At 42.8% G+C, this 25,192-nt stretch overlaps 2 protein-coding genes across 3 annotated transcripts in view; one reads left to right on the plus strand and one right to left on the minus strand.

The window, feature by feature from the left end:
- RPS6KC1 (ribosomal protein S6 kinase C1) overlaps positions 1 to 4,806 on the minus strand; it is an 85,107-nt gene extending 80,301 nt beyond the window's left edge. The window contains exons 1-2 of the mRNA XM_030944683.1: positions 4,661 to 4,806; positions 34 to 69 (exon numbers count right to left, since the gene is read on the minus strand). Of these exons, the coding sequence (XP_030800543.1) occupies positions 34 to 69; positions 4,661 to 4,765 (141 nt within the window). The 5' untranslated portion in view covers positions 4,766 to 4,806. The remainder of the gene's footprint in view (positions 1 to 33; positions 70 to 4,660) is intronic.
- A 4,230-nt stretch (positions 4,807 to 9,036) lies between these two features.
- On the plus strand, positions 9,037 to 24,423 carry ANGEL2 (angel homolog 2). Of its 2 annotated transcripts, none has more exons than XM_030946340.1 (9): positions 9,037 to 9,116; positions 10,687 to 11,123; positions 13,249 to 13,502; positions 14,735 to 14,804; positions 16,552 to 16,973; positions 17,943 to 18,069; positions 18,728 to 18,788; positions 20,647 to 20,810; positions 23,935 to 24,423. In XM_030946340.1, the coding sequence occupies exons 2-9, from the start codon at positions 10,694 to 10,696 to the stop codon at positions 24,087 to 24,089; spliced, it is 1,683 nt and encodes a 560-aa protein (XP_030802200.1). In that variant the 5' UTR covers positions 9,037 to 9,116; positions 10,687 to 10,693; the 3' UTR covers positions 24,090 to 24,423. The 2 variants fall into 2 exon arrangements, with proteins under 2 accessions (XP_030802200.1, XP_030802198.1); XM_030946338.1 differs by having other exon boundaries at positions 9,060 to 9,116; positions 10,630 to 11,123.
- Positions 24,424 to 25,192: the final 769 nt, after the last annotated feature.

A 25,192-nucleotide genomic window follows, 5' to 3' on the forward strand; every position in this document is an offset into this window, starting at 1 on the left:
CATAAAAACATTTGCACAAGTTTAAAATGTTACCTCCTGGACATCCTCTGGATTTTTTCTTGAAACAATCTGAAAGGCAAAACAAAAATGAAACCACATAAGTCCTTGGATTTTCAGTTTGGAAGTTAAAGAGTAACATACAATGATTTGTTGCTGAAGAGAAAAGTCTGGAAAAAGGCAAACAGCTGCATGGTCCTGTGCACTCAGGAAGTTTTGATTTAGTTTTAGAGAAGTCAAATACCCAAAGACAACACAGTGAGGGATTTCAGCAGCAGTCAGTCGTGATCACACATAAAGACAGGCGTACATTCTAGGCAGAATGGCACAAAAGGCATCTCTCAAAACAAAGCTACACTGAGCACATCTCCTATCATCTTTCCGGTCTCTTCCTATTAATTCATATTATGGCCACATTACCCCCAATAAGAAGAGCTCACTAAGGCTACTTGGCTTAATATAAGCTGCAAACAACCTCACTGAGAATGTGAGGATTTGTATTTAGTAAGACAGTATTTCCACTTTACTTACAATCACGAGAGCGCAGACACATCTGACTATCCTGGTGTATTTGTTTATCCTTAAAAACTCTTGGCCTAATTAATTATAAATTACTTAGTCCAGGGGAAAATTGCTGTGAAAATCAGGCTTGGCTGCACACCATAAAGAAGCCTGTATTGCATCAAGATTTTTTTTCTTCTTTAAATAAATATTGATCACAAAAGCCTTTGTAATCCAAGTTTTGTACTGGTCCTATAAAGAGCAGGAAGAGCGTATCCCCACAAACCAAACAGACACATCTTTAATTCATAACTACAATTATCTTGTGCAAGTCAGTATATCCTTCATCATAAGAGCCAAAGCTGTTTAACAAAATAATTAGTCTATTGTTAGCTAAAGCAAAATAGGGCATTCTTAATGCAACTGGGACTGTCCTCAGCACCACACCCCGGAATAATTGATGCCCTGAAGAGGTGATGCGTGCAGGGAAGCGCAGGGAGCCCACAGCACTGGCACCCCAGAGACTCACACGCCGTCCCGCCGCTCCGCAAGTGCCACGCAGCTGTTGCTCTGAGATGGAAGCCACTGAATCCACACTTTCCTCTTGCTAAGTGACAATAGCATCCCTCTTATATCTCCCACAAACTCAGCTCTCTTCCTCACTTCTATTTTGCAAGAATCCTTGCCAAAGCCTCTCAGATTTTGTACCATCCGTTTACTACAGCCCAGCCGCTCATCCCTCACACATTTTGGAGGAGACAAGATGGAAAAGAGAAGCGTTTCCTTCTCTAGCAATCTCCCAAAAGACCTGAAACATTTTTCTTCACAGCTCCACGTTCTCTCTCTCACCTTGCACACCAAAGTCCTCTTCTTCCAGCGTAGTCTACATTGATAAAACCCTTCTCAACTTTTCCTCACTCTTGAGTAATCTAACATTTGGCAACTTTACCAAATGCTAACCTTGGTGGCTGTTGCTCTTTCATTCACTACCAGGCAGTTTATAAGAACAATTGGTGAAATAATCCTAACTTCCTTTTCTAATAGCTGGCGTACTTGATGCAAGGAGTCTGTAGAGCTGGGGGAAGAAAATATCACAGGCATGGCTGCACATCACAGAGAACACCAAAGGGCAGACGCCAACTGCTTTGCTTTGCAGTTCACCTTTAGTTAAAGCCTTGCAACAGTTTTGGCAGCTAGGGAAGTTACCAGATGGGCAGAAGGAGACCCAGAGAGATGAGTAATTACCCAGCCAGTTAGTAAGAATCTGGAATAAAACCCAGAGGCCCTGTTTCACACTTGTTCTTATGTTACACCGCCTTCTATATCTCCCAGCCATGCCAGCTTTAACTCAGTATGTAATAATTTATGTGTTGTCCTACTTTGTTCTTCATATCCTTTTCTGAAGGTCAATCTCACAAGAGGTCTGCCCCTTCCTCCCAATCTATAGTCAACCTAGAGCCTTCGCAAAGATGACCCAAACCCCTAAATTTTCCATGTACTTTTTTTAATCCTTTCCCAAGGATCAATGCAGTCAGTTCCTTCTGCAAATCTGTAACACAAGCCTATTTACACATCTATAACCTATTTTCAAAAATATCATCAGGATACCCACCAATGAGCTAAGCAATGTGTAATTACTACACCAGACTCCGAAAACAGAGATCCTACAAGGATCCTCAACATCAAGAAAAGTATTTCAGATTACCCCATTCTTCATCTGACCTGCAGATATCCAACATAACTCACAGAATTTTAATTATCATTAATAATTGTAATCTTCCAAATTCTCTAAACTTTTATTAGTGGCCTATATTTTAAGGTATCATTAGAGAACACTCCTCGTATCACAACTTGCTAATATCTATCTGTTTCTTTGCATTTGGAAATGGGTACTAAAAAGCCAATATTCATTTAAACTTGTCCGCATTTAAAATTATGTTACAGTTTATGAGTAAATAAAATATATATTTTCTGCTATACAAACAAAACTTTTAAGAAAAAAGCTGCAATAATGATATTAGCACTCAGAAGAGACTGCATGGGTAGCTATGCCTTGGGCAGATGTTTAGGACACACTAATACAAGTGCTTTCTTATCCATGATTATTTATCTACATTACTTTGAAACAGAAAGTTCCTTTAACTTCATACTCACTGAGGAGCCACAAATCTCCACTCACACATCCTGACTACCCTAGATCTCAGCCAGAATGATATTCAACACAACGGGAAGGCCCCTCTCACTTCTTTCCTGGCGGTCCCCCAAAGTTGCCGAGCTGATGCTCAGCAAATACAGCTGGAGTGCTGTGATATCAACCATGGAGCCAGATCACCACAGGAACAGGAGGGAGGAATAGGAGGAAAGAAACAGAAAGGGTACTTGATATGTACACTGAATCCTTTTTAAATCATTTTATTCCATTTCCCAAATCCTCACTTCAAGTACTACACAACAGATTACCAGACAGAGCCCTGCTGAAACAAAAGTTACTTATATTTCTGCACTTGGGAGTCCAAAGCATCCTTTACTGCAAAAAAAGGGAGTAATTTTCCCCTTTGGTGATTTTACCTATCAAAACACTGTAAAAAACTAATGATCTCTGGTTCGGTCAGTTGAATTGGACAGCTCACAGACTGATCAGCTCCTTGCTCTGAGCACACACCACCTGATTCTGCACTGCCTCCCTTGGAAAGGCACCAGAGCACCCTCAGTTTATGGGACAAGGAGAGAGAATGACATCCCAAACTAGTCAGCCACAACTCTACTTTGAACAATTCTACAGAAACCAAAACATCACAGAGAACTTTAATTTGCTTTAGCCAGTAAGAACAAAACCAGAGCAAAACAAGCAGCAGAAGTCTTGGCTCATTCCTATTAGTCCTTAATTCACTGACACAGCTTTTCAGTACACACACACACGCTTGGGCCAACAAGAACAACTGCAGAAGATGTGATAGTATTGTCTTCTTTGCATCTATTTCAGGAGAGTCTTTTTAAATTGCAGCCTAATAGGGAAAAGCAACTCTTTTTTTCCTATTCACAAATACTACATTGTATTGGACAAAAAAGAATAGTTTAAACATATTTGTGTTTGGTGAACTTGGAGAGATAGGTAGGTAGGTAGGTAGGTAGGTAGGTAGGTAGGTAGTTGACCAAAAAATAATTTTTTTTTAATTTTTAATTTTACCAGTCATACAAACTGATCATAGGCTAACAAACTGACATTACAATCGCTATACATATACAGAATGTTGTATTTTAATCAAGAGGAGGGTGCTTATAAGCATGACTTGCTCTCACAGGCAGGATGTCTACAGCTGCACTAACTACAGGATCACGGGTCATTTAAAGAAACTGTCTCTCTGTGACACCTCTTCTGATGCTCTCAACATATCCCACCACACCTGCGAGCTAAACTGCCACTCCTCTTGAACCTATCTCCACATATTTACTTACTCGCCTCCCTTTTTTGGTTTAATAGGAAAGTGGAAGAGAAAAGAAAGCAAGGAATTTCCCTAGGAGAACACAGCAAGCTTTCATCAAAGCCAGCCCCACAGCAGCTCTCCCAACATCTGCAGCAGCTTCCCTGCCTCCCGTGCTAGGCCTGAGCGACCCAGAGCGCTCTGGCGGCGGGGGTTGGCCCCTCCTGGGCAGGCCGAGCCTCCGTGCGCGGCTCGGGCAGCTCGGTGCTGCCGCCGTGGGCGGGCAGAGCCCCCGCGCCCCGCTGGCTCCCGGCTCCTCCCGGGCGCACTGCTGCGCTGCGGGGCTGCAGGAACGCTGGGCAATCCCACCGCCACCCACCCACCACATCTGGGCCGCACGAACGGGAGAAAAAGAGAGAGAGCTGTTTGTTTTTAAGCTACTCTCGCACGCCCTGCCACGCACAGCAAGGAAACGGAGAGTTAATTGCAAAGCGCCTCTGAGGCCATTACAACGTTGCGAGGCTACAAGTTTGCAGGAGACGACCGGGGCTCGGCTCGGGAGGGGCCGCCGTGTTCCACCTGCCCTCCCTCCCTCTCTCCCACCCGTGTCCCCCACAGGGGCTTCCACGTCGCCGCCGGGCACGGCAGCCGCGGGCGCTGCTCCGCACCCAGCGGCGGCTTTGCAGGCCGGGCGCCGGGAGCCGCGGGGGCGAGGGGCTGGGCGGCGGCCGCCGACTCACCCGCGCCGTGACCTTGTAGACGGTGTGGCCGCGGGGGTGGCGGCGCGGCTCCGTCACGGTGTAGAAGCGGGCCAGGTCGGCGCCGCGCTCCCGCGGGCTCAGCATCCTGCTGCTGCCCCCGCCGCGCCGCCCGCCCGGCACAGGCGGAAGCGGCGCCCGGGAACGCCCCGCCCCGCCCCGCCCGGGCGGCGCCGGGGGCCCGGCCCGGGGAGCCCCGCCCGGCCCCGCGGGATGCTCGGATCCCCCGCGCGCGGTGTTTCCCCGAGGCTGGGAGCCCGCGCCGCGCGGATGAGGCCGAGGTGTCGCGGCCCAGACGTGGCAGGCACAGCCCGGCGGCGGCGCGGCCCCGTTCCGGGTGCTCGACAGGGGCACGGCCCTTGTAGTGGGGGATTTACACTCGGCGGGACTGACCGCCGAGCCCCTCGCTCCACAGGCTCCCGTGGCCTCTACAAATCCGTAAGGAGCCCCCGGTACGCCGCTCCCAGCGTCTGCCGCGGGCTATTTTAGGCTTTGCTGCCCTAAATCCATAGGCCTGTAACGCAGAAATGACTCACGGATTTTAAAGAGGAATGCTACCAGAAAGGCAAATTTAATGGTTACCGAGTCACCATGTTTGGTGGGTTGTGTCTCCTCCAGGTTCTTTAAGCTGCACCTGGACTTCTCCCTGTGGATGGGCTCTCTCCGTGCACAGGTCTGTGGAACACTTTGGGGTTAGGAGACCCTCCAGGGTTTGAGGGGCATTGCTTCAGTTCTGAGGAGCATAACTTTGTGCCACAGGACCTCGTCCTTTTGTAAGATTACCTTCAATTTCTTCTCTGTAGTGGGGTCTGTACCAATGTAGAACTCACACCTCAGATCATAGAAACTTGATTTTTTTTTTAATCACTGGGCGTTCATTCATTTAATTGCAGATGTTGAAAAAACAGCTTTTCTTTAACAGGTTATTAATAGCCCTGCTGTCATACAGGTTTTTGATATAAAGTGTTTAACAATACTTAACCACGTGTCTTTGTGAAAGATAAGAGTCTCTTGTACTGAAGTTCATAGTAAGCACGTGCCTCTCCTTTGAGGAACATTTTCTTAAGGAAGAGAGAAGAAAGAGGACATTGGTTGTTAGCAGCTCACTTGTCACTCTCCCTTATCTTTTGAGAGGGGCAGAACATGTCTTTTACATCTTGTGCTGGTACACAGAACTTCCATGAGTTACCAAAAGTTCGCAAATTCAAGTACTTGGGGGAGAAAGTCAGTGAGTAAAGAGACAAACATATCAGGCTTAGGAAATGCATGGAGCTGAAAACAGCAAGAGGCAGGGAGAGTGTTCATTTGAAGTGTGCCCAGCCCCTGCACATTTCTAGGCATCTGCTGCTAATAACGTTTAGAAAGCAGGAAACTGAGCTCAGTGGACCATTGATCTGAGCCACCGTGGCTGTTCTTATGTGCAGAGTAATCAATCAAAGCATCCCTCAGTGAGTCAGTAGCCTCCATTCACTAGGGAGTTTCAAAAGCTCAAATGACTCATAAAATAATTTGGCTTCTACTTACAAATCAGAATTTGGAGATATCTAATTCTGCAGAATATCTTTTCACATGGTATCGCCAACACAAAATAGTAATTAGGCGGTGTCACAGACATCTTTTCATTAAAAATCCTTTCTTAGGATTTTTCTTCCTGAGAAGCTGAGACGCTTCAGGAACAAAATGTAAACAATGGTTATCTGCTGCTGTGGAATGCAACAGGTGGATTTTTGATTGGCCCATCTTGGATGTTTATAATTAATGGCCAATCAAGGCCGAGCTGTCTCAGACAGGGTCCGAGACAGCTGCCTTTTGTTATCATTCTTTTCTATTCTATTCTTAGCTTAGCTAGCCTTCTGAGATGAAACTTTTCCTTCTATTCTTTTTGGTATAGTTCTAATGTAATATATATATCATAAAATAATAAATCAAGCCTTCTGAACATAGAGTCAACATTCTGGTCTCTTCCCTCACCTGAAAAGCCCTGTGAACACCGTCAGAAGACGGGAATAAAAAACCCACAATTAAGTGTTACTGGCTTATTAAGACTTTTCTAGGTCAAGGTAAGAAAATCTAGCAACACTGAGATGAGAAACAATTTGCATCATATTAATAGGTTAATCTTTTTCTTTCTTCTCTGTCTATTACACAACTTCCATACTTCTCAGCACATCTTCATTTTCATTAAAATCCAAAGCTTCCGTGATTTCTTTTTTTCCAGCATCACTACTGAGATTACTACTATGTAAAAACCTTTGAAGTGACAGATCAATTTGGGTGTCCCTGTGCAGGTCACATATAGAAAATACAGAAAATACAGAAAATAACTGCATGTTATGTGTAGATTCTGCTCCTAGAAATAACAGCAGTTGTTGTTGCTATAGCTATGGCTTACTGTCTTCTGTCCTAGAAATACATCTAAAAGATAAGAATACAAAAATTCAGAAAGGAACAAACCACCAAAACAAGATGGTCTTGAAAATGCAGCCGGGAGATCCTTTACTACACATGTGTTATGGGGTTAGTAGCTTCATTCTCATATGGTGAAGAAACTTATAGAAAATGGATGGGTATTTTTACCTTTCACCAGTAAGTTGTGTCCAAGAAATGGAAAACCCAAAGTGGATCTTACACATCTTGCCTAACTAGCCTGCTCATCACTGCATTATTTCAATTCCTGTCTTCCCTACCACTCCTGGGAAAACTTCAATGTTATTTAAAGTCACTTTTATGACAGATATAAAAGGAACACAGAGAAACAGTATTTTACTTGATTACAGTTCCTGCACAGCATCTGCACTATTCAGCACTATAATTTTGCATATGCATTGTGCTACGTTTCCTTACAGGGCCAGCATTTCCCCTGGCCTCAGAAGACCTCAAGAAAGCGTTCTGAGTGCTTACTCAAGCAGCATCGGCAGAGGCAGAGGATTGTTGCTGCAGCTGGTAAGCAGCGGTGGGTCTGTCAGCAGGGGCTGCAAGGTGGGCAGGTCTCCCACCCTTCTCTCAGGCCAGCTCTCCTCAGCAGAGCACCTTCAGCTGCATTTTAAAACCTGACAATGTTGAAATACTCACTTGGGTGAGCAGGCTTTGGTGTTTTTCTGCAAAGACTAAGCATGGTGCTGGTGCCCTTGAAATATACTATGGCACCTTGAAATACACGGCAGCTTTTCCCAGCCCCTTTGACCCTGCAGGAACACACGGTGATCCCAGGGAGAAGACCACTTATGGAAATTATCACAGAATATGCTGAGTTGGAAGGGACCCACAAGAATCATCAAAGTGCAACCCCTGGCCCTGCACAGGACATCCTTGAGGGTCACACCACGGGCCTGAGAGCATTGTCCAAATGCCTCTTGAGCTCTGCCAGACTTGGTGCCGTGACCACTTTCCTGGGGAGCCTTTTCCAGTGCCCGACCACCCTCTGGCTGAAGAAATTACTGCACTGTGAAAAGTGCATATTATATGGCTCTACATAGATATTTACTATATGTATTTTGCTGTATTGATTAGTAGTGTTGTATTAACATTTTAATGACATGATAAATGTAGTCTTGTAGTTAAAAAGGTAACTTTTGTAATCAAAATAAGAACTATGTAAGTGAGATTTTTTTTTAAAGAAAGGAATGAAGCACCAGATAGCAGCTACAAGACACCTAAATTTTTCAGTGAAAAAGGAATTTATTGTTCTCTTATCCGAAGAAACTGAATTCTTCCTGCCTAGCTAAAGACCGAAGGCGCCTTAGGGTTAAGAAGTTGACGATGACCAGACACAATCCCGTGTTTGAATGGAATTTATGCATCATGTATGAGATGTATGAATATGCAACAGGCTATCGCTCTTAAGGGTTAACCCTCTGTTAACGTGTGTCCTTTTTCGGGCTCGTGCTGCCCAGAAGAAGGTACCCGGACGTCCGTAACTTCTTATCTCTATTGTCTCATATTGTCCTAATTGAAATTGTCCAAATTATTATTACTCTAATTGTATTACTATTTTTATAACCATTTTATTACTATTAAACTTTTTAAAAAAATTTAAAAACAAGTGGTTGGCGTTTTTCACATGCACGAACCCCGTGTTTGGAACCACATGCTTCCAAACCCCCAGCCGTGCTGCCTCCCCGCGGGTTCAGCTGCGCTCCGGGCGGGCGCGGCCCCCGGCGGGCGGCGCGGGCTGGGGCGCCACCCGCCCGGGGCCGGCATGGCGGCCGGGCCCGGCGTCGCTGCCCGGGCTAAACATGGCCGCGGGCCCGGCCCTTGGACTACAAGTCCCAGGAGCGAGCGGGAGGGCGCGGCGCGGCCGCAGCCCGTGCGGAGGATGAGGCGGCGGCGGGGCGGCCGGAGCGCGGCGGCGGCCGGAGCTGGCGCTGCCCTGGGCTGACCCCCCCGGGGGGCGCCGGGGCTGCGCGGGGCCGGCAGCGGGGCCCAGGCCCGCCGGGAGGTAACGGGGCTGGGGGCGCTGGTGGTCAATGCCCGCCATTAGGCCCAGCAGGGCCGCGGTAAACAGAGCGCGGCGTGGGGCGTGCTGCTGCTGGGGGAGGGGGCTGCGGGGTTAGGAGGGAGCAGCGTCTCAGTGCTTTTCTGTAAAACATGTGTTTCAGGGTTTTTTTTTGTAAAGGAGTGATGCCTCTTTTTGCTCCACAGCAATGCTGTGGTGTCCGGGAGGGTGTTTTGTTTTTGTCTCTGCCGTACTACATCTGGTGCGCTATGGCGGAAAAGGTTATTTGAGGACAAGCGGGTTTTGCTGAGAGTTGTGTTACCGATTAGAGGGTGTCCAAAGGAGGGCTACGAAGATGGTGAAGAGCCTGGAGGGGAATCTATGTGAGGAGTGGCCGAGGTCATTTTCAGCCCGGAGGAGGCTGAGGGAGACCTCATGGCAGCCTACAACTTCCTTAGGAAGGGAAGAGGAGAGGCAGGCACTGTTCTGTGCTCTGTGGTGCCAGTGATGGGACCCGAGGGAATGGCCTGAAGCTGGGTCAGGGCAGGTTTAGGTGGGATATTAGAAAAAGGTTCCTCACCCAGAGGATGGCTGGGCACTGGAGCAGCTTCCCCAGGGAACAGCACCGGGCAGCCAGACAGAGTTCAGGGAGCCTTTGGACAATGCTCTCAGGCACATGGTGTGACTCTCAGGGTGTCCTGTGCAGGACCAGGAGTTGGACTCAAAGATCCTTGTGAGTCCCTTCCAACTCAGTGTGTTCTGTGATTCAGTGATTCTGTATTTTGGCTTATTTGCTTGGCTGAATTTCTCACTTCAGTACAACTTCAAGCACATCAAGCTTTCATATCTTTTGCTTATAGGCTCAAAATATACCTTATTTAAACAGTGAGGAATCTGAGACATTATTGTTACTCAGCCTACCTTCCTGTGATTTTGTTGAGACAGATTTCTTTCTTCTAAAGAAAAAAAAAAAGGAAAAACCCACCTTTTTTCATGGCTTTAGTTGCTGTGATTTGCTCTCCTGGAAAAGAAGTAAGAATACAGATTTAGTCTTAAGCTGGTGCTAGTGATGGCTTGAGACTTAGTACCTTTATTTCCCTTTTGTATTGGCATTGAGATTTGAGCCAAATCAATGGCTTTCCAAACAAAGTTCTGACAGCTTGCAGGAAAGTGGTCTCCTCATTCCTTACAAAGAGCCTTATAATAAAGCTAATGTATCATGCAAAAATGATCTTTTGTAAAGTTCATTCCTCTGAGCGCTTGAAAGATCAGACACTTGAATTCAACAAGGCAGAAAATAAATTTTAAATTGTTACTGAGACAGATAGGGTTTGGACACTAAATGTCACAAATCTGTGGGGGGAAAAGGATGCAAGATGTAAAGTCCCATTTTGCATATAATTTAGATAAAAGTTTAAATACCTTGTATATAAGTGTTTGAATATCTTGTATGCATTAACTTGTAGAGAGAGAGTATATTCTGTAAATGCTGACCGGGATGACTTTGCCTCCACAGCTTTGTACAGGCAGATGTAGTTGTGTGCTAGCAATGACCCTCGTGCTTTTTTGGTAGACACTCCATGCTGCCCCGCCATGTGCAGAGGCTGGGCAGAGACTGGATCACCCACTGGAATGGCTCCCAGATACTGGCCTTGAACAGCCCAGTTTCCAGCTGTATGAGATGGGCTGGACACTATCCTCCCTGGGCCTCGTTTCCACTCCCCATTTCAGCTGATTTTTCAGCAAACTGGAGATTCCATCCATTTTTTGGACCTTGGAGACAATTTCAGAACTCTAATTGGCATCTTGATAACTACACACAAAGTTGTTGCTTTCACCTACCCAACCCCAGTATGAAATCTGAGGGAGAAGAACCATTGACAAAGAAGAGAAAACTCAGTGGCCAGGATGATACTTCAATTCCTGAACAACAAACAGACTTGTCTAATCAGAAGGAAGTATCTTGTCTTTCTGTAGCACAGAATGAAGAAAAACACGGCAGCAAGAAAGGTAAAAGATGCTCTTTGCTCATTTGCTGTGTTTATTTGTGATGCTGAATACACCAAATAAGGTTAGAGACATGAGCAGTAGTGCCTGCTTCTTTTGAGTTGCTGTTTTTCTTGGCACCCCTCTCAGGGAAACATATCTTTAAAATGCTCCAGTTTTGTAATGCTGTTTAGTCTGCAAACTTGTATTTTGTGCTGTCAAACAGTACCAAATCTAGGTTCACTGCACTTGGCAGTGGAACACAGTCAGTTGTGTGAGGGATTGCCCAACCTGGGGAGTCCTGAGCTTGGTTCAGACAACACTCTCTCATGTCTCTGTCATCAGGTCATGTCTGGTAATTTGGAAGCTCTGGAAAGCAAAAAGATTTGGCTGACTTGCTTATGGCTGAGCTGGACTGGCAGTTGTATAGCTTCATTCCTTGTGCTCTACCTGAGCTCATGAACCCTGAACTGGTTTCCAGACCAGTTGAGTTATCTGTGACCTAGAAAACTGAGAATGAATTCACTGAGCTTTAATGGTGCATACTTCCAGTGTGATTTTGTTTTTACAGCTGTATTCTGCCACTGGCATGGTAGCAAGTTTGTGTCAGATCATATCTGACAGAGCAGGCATCACGTGTGCTTATCCAGATAAATACAGGAGGAAGTGCAGAGTTGTCTACTGGGCTTAGTAACAAACTTCCATGAAACTTCGAAGTGTCTGTGTTAACTTGTTACAAATACAATCTTGTACATAGCATCCAAATATTTTGCTGAGTCTTGAGTATATTTATAGTTTTGTCTAGTGTGAGACAAACAGGGGGCCACAGTCAAAATTGTTGCCCTCTTGCATAAATTACTTCCTTAGCAAAATAAACTGGAAATTGTTTTATGATTTAAAAGGGCAATAGATGCTATCAGCATCCCAAAGGGATTTTTGGACACAAATACCCATAAGGCTTAGAAACATCATATTTATCTTCAGGAGCCAAAGGAGGGGACTTTGTGCCTTAATTACAGAGACCTCCCTTAACCCTGCTTGCCTTTTATCAGATAGCTTTATCTGAGAGTGTGGTTGGCACTGTGGTCCTTCCCAGTTACCCTTTGGAAGGAGATGCTAATTAAAGATACCTGCTGAGGAGCAATGTGGCTTCTCTCCCACCACAGAAACAGAACTTAAAGCTTTGCTGTATTCATTGCAAACACTGTAAAGTCCTGAATAATCTAAGCACAGCAATGAAAATTACTCCCCAAATAGGACAGATGGTGGCAGCTATAGCTGCAGTCTGCCACTGATTGTTAGCACAGATAACTGAACCTCAGCTTGCTCTCAGATGAGGTCAGATATAAAGGGTGAAAAGCATCTCTGTGAGCTTTTAAGTGGAGAAATACATTTCTTAAAAAGTAATTGGATGCTTAATGATGGGCAGATATGTTATTATGAATTTTCCTACTAATAGTAAGTATGAAATTTAAAATGGCAGAAAGGTGAAGGATGCCTTTTCAGAAGTTCTTAGTATTTCTGAAAGTTAATAATTTCTTGATATCTCAACTCACTGAGGAAAATTGGGTTCATTATTTGTTTTGGGACTCCTGTAGTAGACCCTGTTGCAGCTTATGGCTGAGTTTTACAGACTGTACACATGGTAGAAGTGATTGATGGATTCCTAACCCTTTGTTAGTCATGCATAGAGAGATCAGCAAGGTGCCCATATGCTGCTGCCCTGAGAAGTGTATCCAGACTGGCATACACCATCTCTGCTGAAGAGGCAGTGGCACAAGGCAGTGTGAGACTCCCAACAGACTGGATTTGGCTCGCCAGTTAGGCAGCCCTTCTACAGGAGCAGGGGGTGCAGTCTGATTGCAACAATCTCCTTAGAACAGACCAGTTCCCCAGTTTCAAAGCAGTTGAAATCTAGGGCATATGATGGTTTTGTGCTGTTTGTTTTGGTTTGTTTGATTTTTAGTTTTTTTAACTGATGCTTATCCATCTTAAACAGAGGGTCCGAATCACAGCTAATTAAATAAGCTTTTAGAATTATTTAAGAGATTTGAAGGACAAATGGTTGTCAGTAGAATGATTTCCAAGAACAGTAAGAAGTCGTATGGTCTATAACATAACTTTTTTCTGCTTCATATGCTTTTAACAGGAACCATCAAAAGACACTGGGAATATATCTGCCAGCAGAGTAAAACAGTGAAAACTGCTAAAAATAAAGGATCTGACCAAAGCAGCACAGGAAGTGAGGCAACATTTGATTTTACAGTCATGTCTTACAACATTCTCTCACAGAATTTATTGGAAGACAACTCTCACCTGTACAGACACTGCAGGCAGCGATTGCTATTCTGGACATACAGATTTCCCAACATCCTGCAAGAAATCAAAGAGCTGGATGCAGATGTGAGTAGAAAATGAGCACGTGGATATTTCTTAAGAACTGATAAACTGAAATAGCAAGTTCTGCTACTCTGTGCTGGGGTCTGAAAAAACACCTCTGTGGTTTTGGTTGGTTGTAGAGTTTATTGTTTGTTTTTGAGGACACATAAATTATTGTAAGTCTTAATCAGGAAGTCAAGTCAGTAAAATTTTGCTTCAATCATTGTTCAGACCAACAAAAGTTCAGTGATAGAATCCATCCTGTTTGTGTCAAAAAACAGTACTGAAAAAAAAAATAGTTGTATTAGGGAAGCCACAGAAAAACAGCCTTGTGCCATTTGAAAAATGCAATCATGTTAGTATGTAGCCAGGAATCTGGAAATTAAAGTCCCTTCAAACTCTTCCCTTCTTCCTAATAAATGCATACAAGATGTATAAATTTATATTTACAATGAGATACCTTGGATAGCTTTCTGAGAGGAGCAGCTGCTCTCAGACCCTGGTAGATGCAGTTATCCTTTCCACAGAGAAATTTCTTGCTAAAGGACAGATTTTTAACTGTTTCATTGGTTGCAACTGTAACCTTAAGAGAAGCAGAGATGTCAGAATGTTGCTTGAGATTTGACTCTCCCTTGAGAGCTTGAATGAGCTGATGTCAGCTGCGCAGGTGGAATGTGTTGCTGCAGTTCAGCAAGCAGGGGTAGCTTGTTCCCCTTTGGGAGCTCAGTCCTTTATCCCAGTGGTGGTTGTAGATCTGTGTTACTGCAGCATGTTGGGGGAAGGCTCAGAGATGCTCACAGCAGGAGTTGGACTCCATGATCCCTGTGGGTCCATTGCAACTCAAAATATTCTGTGATTCTGTGAACGCTCTTAAATGAGTATTTTCAGTTTGAGCTTTGGTTCAGGTTTTTATAATATGGAAGCCTGTTTTTCACCCTGTAGTATGCCATTTGCCTCTTCATCCCTTCTTCCTCAGCCTTCCCCTGGGCTGCTGAGAATGTAGGACCAAGTTACTATTGTGATTAAATTGAATCTCACCTCTGAAAATGTCTGTCTGAAAAAGGAGGAATTGGGGCCTTCTTCATAATCTTAGGGAGCATTTTCTACAAAGAGTGAATTCTTTTGTGGGATTATGGAGTCAAAAACCTTCTGAGTTTGCTTTTTTTAATTCCTGTATGGACTGGCCAACAGAGATATGCTGTAGTAACATTTTGATGTACTTACTAATATATTTTAATTGTAAACCTTTGCCTTAGGTGCTCTGCTTACAGGAAGTCCAAGAAGACCACTACAGAACAGAGATCAAGTCAAGTTTGGAATCCCTGGGTATGATGAAACTCTTAGGACCAATACATTGTCTTCTCCCCTGCAGGGATAACTTGTTACCCTTTGAGAACTCAGGGGGTTTTTTTTGAGGAAGCTAGTACTATAATAGAATCAAGTCTTTTGCATAGAATCAACATGCAACAGTGTTGTGTATCCTCTTTTACAAATTCATCGAGTGCTCTCTTGAAACCACCTTAATCCTTTTTACCAGTATTCTTGTTGGGTAGCTCTTCAAGGGCATGTTTTTTCTGCCTTGAAACCTTCCAGATATGAGCACTAAATGTTATCCATGGTCAGTACATATTCATGAGGTTTTTATACAAGTGCTGTCAGTCAGTCTGAATAGACTGTCCTGTCACTATCCCTCCTGTGATTTTATGGAAGGAATGTGTTGCAAAGGGTTGATTCCATAGTGGTTTAAACTGATTTGAATCTTTTATGCCCTGCGCCACTTTCCAGTCCCAAGGCCCTGCTTCCATCCTGGCACTGGTTCTTGTCTGATGCCAGGAGGACATGGTAAAGGAGCAGCACTGGACTGATACTTTTTTCTTTTTTGGTTAGTTGAGGTAGTCTCAGAATTGAGTGTTTGCAAAGAAGAGGGTAATGGCAGTACTGACTGAAATCCGCTTGAAATTTGAAACAACACTCTGAGGCCAGACTTGTGGGGGCAAGAGAGCTTGTAGCTTCTGTACAGGAGGATCTGGAGCTTGCTTTAGCTCTTCCTAGCATTTCCCCATCCCTAGCTCCCAGATGCATGTCCTGCCCCTTATCCTGGGCTGGTTTTGGCACTCACTGGTGAAATCCATCAGTCCAGCAGAATACTATCCAGACTAATTTTACTTTTCTGGATTGGTTTTCTGTTAGTTTACTGAGTTAGCACTAAGTGGCAGGAGCAACATGGCCTGAATCTGGGAGAAGGGAATGGGAATCCCCTATTCCAGCACTGGTGTGAGCTCAGGTCAGCTCACCCTACTTCACCAAGGCTGTACTTCATGAATTCATATAGTCTGGGCAGGGCAGAGAACATTTTAAAATGGCAAAAACTAGATACTGTTTCAAGATCTAATTTTTTTTCCTTACATAGATAAGGTCTTGTTTAAATCTTGTTTAAATCACTTCTACATAAAATGAAGAAATTGGCAAATCACTATTTCTAGATGGACTTGTTTGAACTCCAGTGCTGTCATTTGATAAGTGTCTCTGTTTCCTTGGTGAAGGCTTGCCACTTGCTGCTCACTGGATAATTGCATAATTATGTAAATACATTTGAGACCTTTGTTCCATGAATAATTTTAGATATTGACTAATGACTTAGCATGATTAAGGCTTTTGATTGGTAATGCTTCAGTGGTATTACTCCTAAGCCATTCTTGTAGCATCCAGGAAGAACTTCAATGCACAAGGCCACTTTTATGTGCCTTGTGGGGGTTTCTTTGTTGTTTTGGTTTGGGTTTTTTTCCAGATGAGGAGATAAGAACATGACTGGTAACTTACAGTATATAGATGTTTGCACTTTGCATAAGGTACTGGACCACGTTTCCTGTCCTGCCTTGCCTCAGCTCAGATTAGGGCAGAAAGAAAAGTGAGCACAAGTCTATGTGAACTTCACACAGACTTTGGTACTTCAGACTGGGGTTGACTGTCATGTGAGAAAGCAGTGTGAGATCTTTTTGATTTTTTTGTTTGTTTGTTTTAAGATCTCTATTTATACAATAGTATTTTATGTTCTTAATTGCCTTTCTTGCAGGGTATCACTGTGAGTATAAAATGAGGACAGGCAGAAAGCCTGATGGCTGTGCCATTTGCTTCAAAACTTCCAAATTTAGCCTGATTTCCTCAAACCCAGTGGAATTTTTTCGCCGTGATATCCCACTCTTGGACAGGGACAACGTTGGACTGGTGTTGCTGCTGCAGCCCAGATTTCACTGTAAAGCCAGTGCTGCCATCTGTATTGCCAATACCCACCTGCTGTACAACCCAAGGAGAGGGGACATCAAACTGACCCAGCTTGCAATGCTCCTGGCAGAGATTGCCAGTGTTGCCCCTCAGAAGGATGGCTCTTTCTGCCCAATTATCATCTGTGGGGACTTCAATTCTGTTCCTGGCTCTCCATTGTACAGATTTATAAAGGAAGGAAAGTTAAATTATGAAGGACTTGCTATAGGGAAGGTAGGCTGTGCTTCTCACTTCTTACCAAAAAAATGGTTAATGCTGATTAAATAGAAGTATTTGGGTGGTGCTGTGATTTTTTCCATTGCAGTGCCTCTCTTAGTGCCCTGTCAGCAGCCTGCAAAGCAAAAGTTATTGCAGTTAAATAAGCTTGGATATATTAGCTGTGCCTTAGGGAATATTGTGTCCTCTCCCAGCATTCTGAAAGGACAATCTCACCAACAATCATTCCTGAAATTTAGTGAATCCACAGAACAATTGTATCACGTGTTTGGATGATTTTATCACTGTGTTTAAGTGTTCCAGTCTTTAAGTAGGATAAAATAATCACTTAATAAAAAACCTCCTGTGTGCTCTGTGGGAAGATAACTCTTACTGTAGATAAACTTGGTGGCTGCAGTAATTGTAAAAGCAAAGCTGCAATTAGATGCTGAATCTCAACTGTTTCATGATAAAAGATGTCTTGTTGTGAGCTCTTGTATGCAGCTGTTGGATGCGTCACATGCTATGTAATAGGACTGACTGAACTGCATAAAATAAGGAAACATGACCAAAAAAATAGCCCTGCTGGGTGTTCTTTGCTGGTGGGGACTTGATTCAAGCCCCCCTTTGACTTGATCTGCTCCCAGAAGGATCAGCATCCTGAAGCTGATCTGTGTAGCTCTGTGTGCTGAGCCAGGGCTGTCACATTGCTAAAAGTGTCCTTGGAAGTGTCTCAGTGTCACAAGAACCATCTGGAAAAATTGGGTACCTGCAAAGAACTTGCTACAGATAAACAGAGTGGATGTACATAAAGGGTGTTATTTTTACAGGGATTTGACTCATTATAATTATTCCAAGGGGCTGGGCCTTTTTCTTTAAACTTTACCAAAAAAATGTTCACTTATTTCAGATTGGTTTGGCGGGTTTTTTTTTTTTTTTTTTTTTAATCAGATTTTTGTCTGAAAAAAAGCTTGTTGTCTTTCTCAGGTCTCTGGACAAGAACAGTTTCCAAGGGGACAAAGAATCTTATCTATTCCAATTTGGCCCAAAAAATTAGGTATTTCACAAAACTGTGTATATGAAATAAAACAGCAACCAAAGGAAGAAAATGCAGGTCAGTTTTTGAATGAATGAATTTTTGTGAGCCTTTGAAAGTGTCATTCAGCTGGTATGAAAACCATACATTCTGTTTTAGTGGGGAAAAAGCAGTGAGTCTTGAGCTTACAAAACTTCCTTGTTGGGCTCATTAGAGTGCAAAGTGATTTATTCATATAAACTTTGCAAATTTGAATATTTATAAGATAATAGTTAGAAATTTCCCTTCGGGAATTGGTGTGTAATGTTTAAACTCCTGTGTCTGCATCCCGAAAGCCAGCTGTGCTGTGAGTGGGAGAGGGAGGTGATGGGATGCAGCACATGGACAGAGTGTGGACCTGCATTCTGCCTCAGTGTTTCTGAATTATAGTGTTGGCACTTCATGGAACAGTTGGGAGAACCAAGTGATTCCTTGCTGAGTATGGCTACATCTTTCATCCACTATTTTTTCCTTTGACAGAATGAGAATAAATGAATGAGACATAATATAAAAAAGTCTTTAGAGGGGATGTTACTAATGGAACAGAGTTTATTTCAGTTTGGTGAATTGTATCTTGTCTGCTGTAAAAAATTAAGCGTACTTAAAGATACTTTTTTTTTTACTGTAGCTCTTCAGCATTGGTCTCATTTTATATATCCCATTTTAAATATAAATTGAATTTATTGTCATTTTGCAGGAGAAAAATTGGAAACAGCAAAACCAGACAACACTCAGGAGATTGTAATAGCATCTGAAAAGTATGTATTGGGGAAAAATATGCAAGCCCTTGGCTGGTTACTTGGGGGCTGGTTTTGGTTTTAGACCAAACTTATATCTGATTCCAGCTGTGGATACCTGATGATCACCCAACCCTGTCTGCCCTTTTGGCAAAAACATTATGGTTCATTTAAACATGAAAAGGCTGATCAGAGAGCAGAAGACTAGAACTGGCAATAATGGAATATGTGTTCTTCAGAAACTTGCAGATATTTTTTTAGAATGCAGGGCTGAGGTGTCAGTGCTGTCTAGAGGGTACTCTCTGTCTGCTCATTAAAAGAATGCTTCTGGCATTTTTTGTCACTTCTTGACATAAACAGAACATCATCCTCTGTAGAGATATTACAAGAAACATGTGAACTTCAGTCCAGTTGCAGAAGCCATGTTTTTAAAAAAGGGAGAGGAAAAAAATAAGCCAGTGTTGTCCAGCTGCTGAAGTATTGGCACTTCTCTCTTTTTTTTTTGTATTTGATACACTGGTTTATGGATATATAAAATCCTATCATACAGTGTGAAACTGGGATGAAGGAGGGAAAGGAACTGGAAAAGTCATAAAATCTTCCTTGTCATGAGTTCTGTGGGAGTATTTAAGTTCTTTGAGTCTGAGAAATGTGGAGTATTATGGATTTGCTAATACAGCTTTCAGTCAGGAGGAAGCCATGGCTAGAATGCTGAGGAGGAAAATGTAACTTCTTTTTGAAAGCAAGAATCTATTTGCATTTACCAAACTGGTAAAGGCATATAAAGTAAGGCATAGAGGAAGGAAATTGCCCTAAATGTACGTATGGGATGTCAGGCTCCAAGTCAGGTATTTCTTACCAGAAATGAGATCTTGGCATCACTGCAGATAGTCATAGTAGGACTCTTGGTGATTCTTGGTGATGAAAAAGGTGTCATGGCATTTCTGAAAGAAGTAGATAACAAATAGGAAGCCTTATGCTATGGTTCAAATCCATAGCATGCTGAATACTTCTTGGAGGGCTTTTCCCCTCACCTTAAAAGGGATGTCAGGTAACAAAACCAAATTACTACTTGCCTGTGTTGTACCAATTGGCATATTTGTTTCTGCTCTGAATCAGGCAAGGTAATGTGCTGATTTTTTTGTTTAATTGCTTGTGTTTCAATCAGAACACATTGCAGCCTAGGTTTAAAATGCAGGATGAGGCAGGTACAGCTGAGGGATGGATGATTTGTAGAGATGATGGAAGCAAAACTCCTGAGAGACAGGAGTTCTTTTGCTGAAAGGTGCAGTTTGCATTTTGCTTTCAAGATTGAAAAGACAGGTGAGACAAGATGGGCTGAACTGAAGAGCAACACACAAATGATGGGGAGACAGAAAATGGGAGCCTGAGTGGAAGAAAGACATAAGCATAGCCTAACTTGGAACTTGATACCTCTAGCTTGGGGGACAATAAAACCTCTAAAAATCTGAATTTCTCTTTATGCTGAAGGGTCTGGTTAGATGAGTTTGTGTTTTGTTCCTTTCATATGAGCTGCTTTCGTGGACATTTCTGCCTGCGTGTCAGGAAGAGATTGCTGAATGAGGACATGTAAATGCTTACATAATGTATATAGAGTGAAAGCTATCTATTAAGTAAAGTGTCAGCTAAACCAGTTCTGATCAGCAATTTTACTCAAAAATGCTGCCTGCATTTTGCCTTCAGAATTTTAGGCCTCTCAAACAAAAGGCTACAGGATGGCTTGCAGGAGAGAAATACTAGTTTGCATATCCAGATAATTAATTTTGTTTGTAACCAGGAACTATTTGGTATTTCTTCATTGCTTATTCCTTCTTGGTAATGGAAGAAAATAAAATTCTTTTCTTTGATGTCTCTTTAGGTCATCTTCGAAATTGCGGCACCATTTTAAATTGTCTTCAGTGTATTCTCATTACTTCCCTGAAACTGGGATTCCAGAAGTGACAACTTGTCATTCCCGAAGTGCTGTCACCGTGGATTATATTTTCTATTCTGCGGCAAATGATGATACTGCTGACCAGCCAGGTAAAGAAACCAACTTTTCATTTTCATAAATGCTAAACAAGAATATTTGTTTTGCTGGAGTGATGATTTCATCCATGAGAAGTTCCTCAGAGGTTCATGGTAGGGCCTTGAATGTCAGCTGTTACCTGAGAAACATGGCCTTGTCAGCTCACCACAGCTGGACTTGTAGTGCCACACAGGGCCACCCTTTTCATCTGAGTGAACATTTCTGTGGTTCCTGTCTCAGCATGGGAACAAGCTGGAGGTACAGGAAAGCAGCAGTGGAAGTAGCACCTGAGAAGTACTGCTGTCAGGAATGCAGGCCAGACCTACAGCAAGGCAGTATTCCCAATCATCTGATCAACACAATGAACAGCAATTTGTGATGTGCATTAAAACTGATAAACGAACCGTTTCCTGGCAATTTACTTCTCAGCTTGTCTTGCAATAATTTGTGCCAAGTAACAGACTCTTGGCCTTTGCTGTGAGCACGGTCACTGGCACGGGCCCAGCTGTCACTCTCCAGTTTGCAATTGCAGCTAAAAGTCACCAGATGGTGCAAGAAAGTCGCGGTACCTCTGTGGGAATTTCGTGATGGTATCACAGTGTTTCTCCGTGCTTCACTGCTCTGGGACTCGTTCTGTGGGTGCTTCTGAGCAGTTTGTTTTCCATGCTCCCATGAGTTCTGTGTTTCATGCCATCAACAAACATCAGTGCAGTGCTAGCACATAAATGTCTCTGCATTGGAGCAAAGAAACCTGGATTCCATTCCTGCTCCCACTGTACAGTGCCCCTGACTTTTATAAATTAAGATTTTTTCAGTATGTGGAATGAAAATACCACCTTCATCTCTTGCAACTTGAGACTAGATTGTTAGAATTCATTGAGTCAATTCACACAAGTCTCACTTGTCATAATGTGCACAGTAAATGCTACATTAATGTAAAATGGCACATAAAAAAGCTTTGACTGAAAAACCACAATATGGGAAGTATTTAAATTACTTCTGAATGCCATGTAATTTAATGGAGTGCTGTGTGATTGCAGAATGCATCTCTGCACAGAATTTAATCCTAATTCACCTGTTTGTGTATTTTTTGCATCATCATTATATATTTTTTGCATCATTAGCACCATCATTGCTCCAGCAGAGATACAGCACTATTTTCTTTTTGCACTTGTTTTTCAAATAGATTGTTCTCACATCAGAGTATAGAATGGAACCAAACTTGAATTTTCCAACTACTTTAAACAAGTATCATTTTTATTCATGAGCTCCTAGAAATTAAGCCATGGTTTGGATTTTCAGTTTTCTGATGATCTGTATTTAAAGCTGCCAAAGTCAGTACAAGTGAATTTTAAATGTGGTCTAGGCTCACAGATTGGGTTTTTCCATTTAAAGGGTTTTATTTTAAAATATTCATGCTTTGTTCTGTCATGTTTATCCAAATATTTGGTATAAAAAATCCACCTGCCAGGATTTCCTGTAACCAGGGTTCAGTATCTACCTGAGTCCTGCAGGGCACAGTTTTGCTGAGTGTTCTGAGTGACATTAACCACTGCACGCAGACCAAGTTCTCTGTGGCAACAAACTGCTTCTTTGTAGATACACAGATGCTGTCCCAAATGATAAATTTGTCTCAAGACCTGGTGGACATGTGCTCTAGAGCTGCCAAGAGATCTTTGCAGTGAAAAAGCTTTTCTTTAAAGCAGCAAACAGCTGCTGGGTTGTTGAAGGGCTGGAAAGCTGGCAGATGGCAAAGGATGAAGCTGTTTGAACTCTGAGGAGTTCAGCAGTTGCTGGATAGTCCTTTAAAGTATCTCTTGGGAAGCCAGTGCCAGGGTCAGCCAGGAAGTTCTGAATTTGCTGAGAGCTTTCACACAGGAAGTATTTCTGTCAAAACTTACAGCTGCGGTTTGTACAGGTCCTGAAAGCACTCAACTTGCCCAGGATCATCTCTGCACTCTGAAAGCAATAGGTAGGATTGCTGAGTAGTTGTCCAACTTGAATACATAGCTCAGGAAATCTAAATTTTACACATCATGAAAGGATTTCAGTGAAATTTCTCCACCTGAGCTGAGAAGCTGATTGCTCTTTGATGATGGGCAAATCATGACTGACAAATCCAGTGGCCTTGAGTGGCAGGGTTACAGTAACTGTGGAAAAGGTAGAACAACTGAACATCTCCCTGGGCTTGTGCAAGGCATTTGACATGGTCCTGCCCAGCAGCTGGAGAGATGGATTTGGTGGCTGCACCACTCCATGAATTGGCTGGAAACAAACAGCTGCCATCAGTGCCTCAATGCCCAGGTGAAGACAAGTGGCATTCCTCAGGGATCAGTTCCTCATTCCTCAGGGTATTGGGACCAATGCTGCCCCATCCCTGGAAGTGTCCAAGGTCAGGCTGGATGGAGCGCTGAGCAACCTGCTCTAGTGGAAAGTGTCCCTTGCCCATGGCAAGGAGGTTGGAACTTGATGGTCCCTAAGATCCCTTCCAACCCAAACCATTCTATGTAAGTGTGTAGTGATTGCAAGGCTTGAGTCGTGTTCCCTCTTGCATGAGCAGTGCGGTGTTCCATCTGGGGAAGGAGGTGGGAGTGGGTTCCTGAGGTAGTTACAGGAATAGGCAGCAGGAGATAATGGAGATCCCTTCTTATGATGAAAGGGAATAGAAAGCTGGAATGCCTTCATCCTTATGAGCAAAAGTGTCTGTATGACCTGCCTGCTGGGGAACTGTGTGCTTGAGGATACGGAAATAAAATGTTATGTGAACCAGTAACTCTGAAAAGATACTTTCACAAGTGTCAGCTCTGTTTAGCAATGCTGTTGTCTAAAGTAGTGGACTGGATTATATGAGGCTTTTGCAGGGGAGTTAGAATGAACAAATAAATGCACTTTCCTTTTTATTTCTATTTACTCCTCCACAAAATAGTGTCCTTAGGAATACTTTGAGCTCTACTGCTGAAACTCTGTTTTGGGAATCATAAAAGAATTTCCAAACTGTTGTATTGGTGATTTTGCATGGAACAGTAACAACTGTGCATCATTGCTGCCATTCTGCTTTCCTCCTTCTACATCTGTATGAACATGTGATATTTAGCCCACACTGATAAACAATGCCCTTTGATTTGTTTTTTCTAACAGGAGCAGAGGATTCTTTTTGTGGAGGTCTGAAACTTCTTGGCAGGCTGGCACTTGTAACAGAGAAAGATCTTTGGACTGTTAATGGTCTTCCCAATGAAAATAACTCTTCTGACCACCTGCCACTGCTAGCAGAGTTCAGGCTTGTTGAACGGTAATATCCAAAGGACTTGTGCTGTAGGTAAAGTTCCCTTTACCTTCTCTCTCATGGGATGATTATTATTATTTTTTTAAAATTTGAGCACTGCTGGTCCAGTTTAAATAAGTTTGCCTGCATGCTGATTTATTAGTGTTGTGTAAAGTAGACTTTCTAAAGGGACTTCCTTTAAAAAAAAATGCTTAATTTACCAAGTCTTTTAGGGAGAAAAAGGATTTTACATTAGCTTCCTCTTTGATAAAGGAAAACATCTGTGCCAGACTCCAAATGGCATTATTTTTCATGAATATGTTGTAAATGATTTTTTTGTAAATCACAGTAAAAAGGACTATTCTGAGAACTGTGTGTTTCTTCAAGCAGAGGGGAATGTATCTGTGTATCTGCAGCGTTTTAAAATGAGTTCAAAATAATGTTTTACTACAAAGGTGCTTTGTGGTCACTTCCATCTTAACACTTCTGCAAAGGAATTTACTCAGTGTTGTCAGTGCAGAGGCTGCAAGATTGAACTTTCAAAGGAAGAAAGGCATACAGGCAAATACTTATGCTTTAAGAATTTGCTGCTTAAAATTCTATGGGCTTAAATATAGGTAGCATTCACTGAAATATTTTTTAAAATATCTGAAATAAAGCTAAGCTTAATGAGCACACCACATCACAGGAAACTTAACTGATGTATACAGGAGCAAAAAAATTAGCCCTTGACATCTTAAGGTTTCATACCTATAGAAGAAGTGGTGACAGGATGGGGTTTTTTTCCATTTAGTTATTAAAAAGGCCTGGTTGTATCTTGAAATGACAGATCCTGATGTTATTAAATTATCATGGTTTTATATTTACTCTCACGCTGCACTCATAAACATTCTCTATAAAATACAATTTACAAAGTAATTAAAAAACCACCAGACTGCCTGAGTAGGAAATGTAGAGGGGCTGGAAACAAATTTTGTCATTTGGTCAAACGACACATGGATGTGTATGTAGAACCAGCTTTGAAGTAAGAATTGTCTTTCACCATAGTGCTGGAAAACCTGCACCCATTCAGACACATTTGTCTCCCAGAAGCACTTGTGGAATTTTCATCTGTGTTGCCTTTCCCTGACTGCA

The sequence above is a fragment of the Camarhynchus parvulus genome, chromosome 3 (genome assembly GCF_901933205.1).
Source record: "Camarhynchus parvulus chromosome 3, STF_HiC, whole genome shotgun sequence".
Taxonomy (NCBI): Eukaryota; Metazoa; Chordata; class Aves; order Passeriformes; family Thraupidae; genus Camarhynchus; species Camarhynchus parvulus.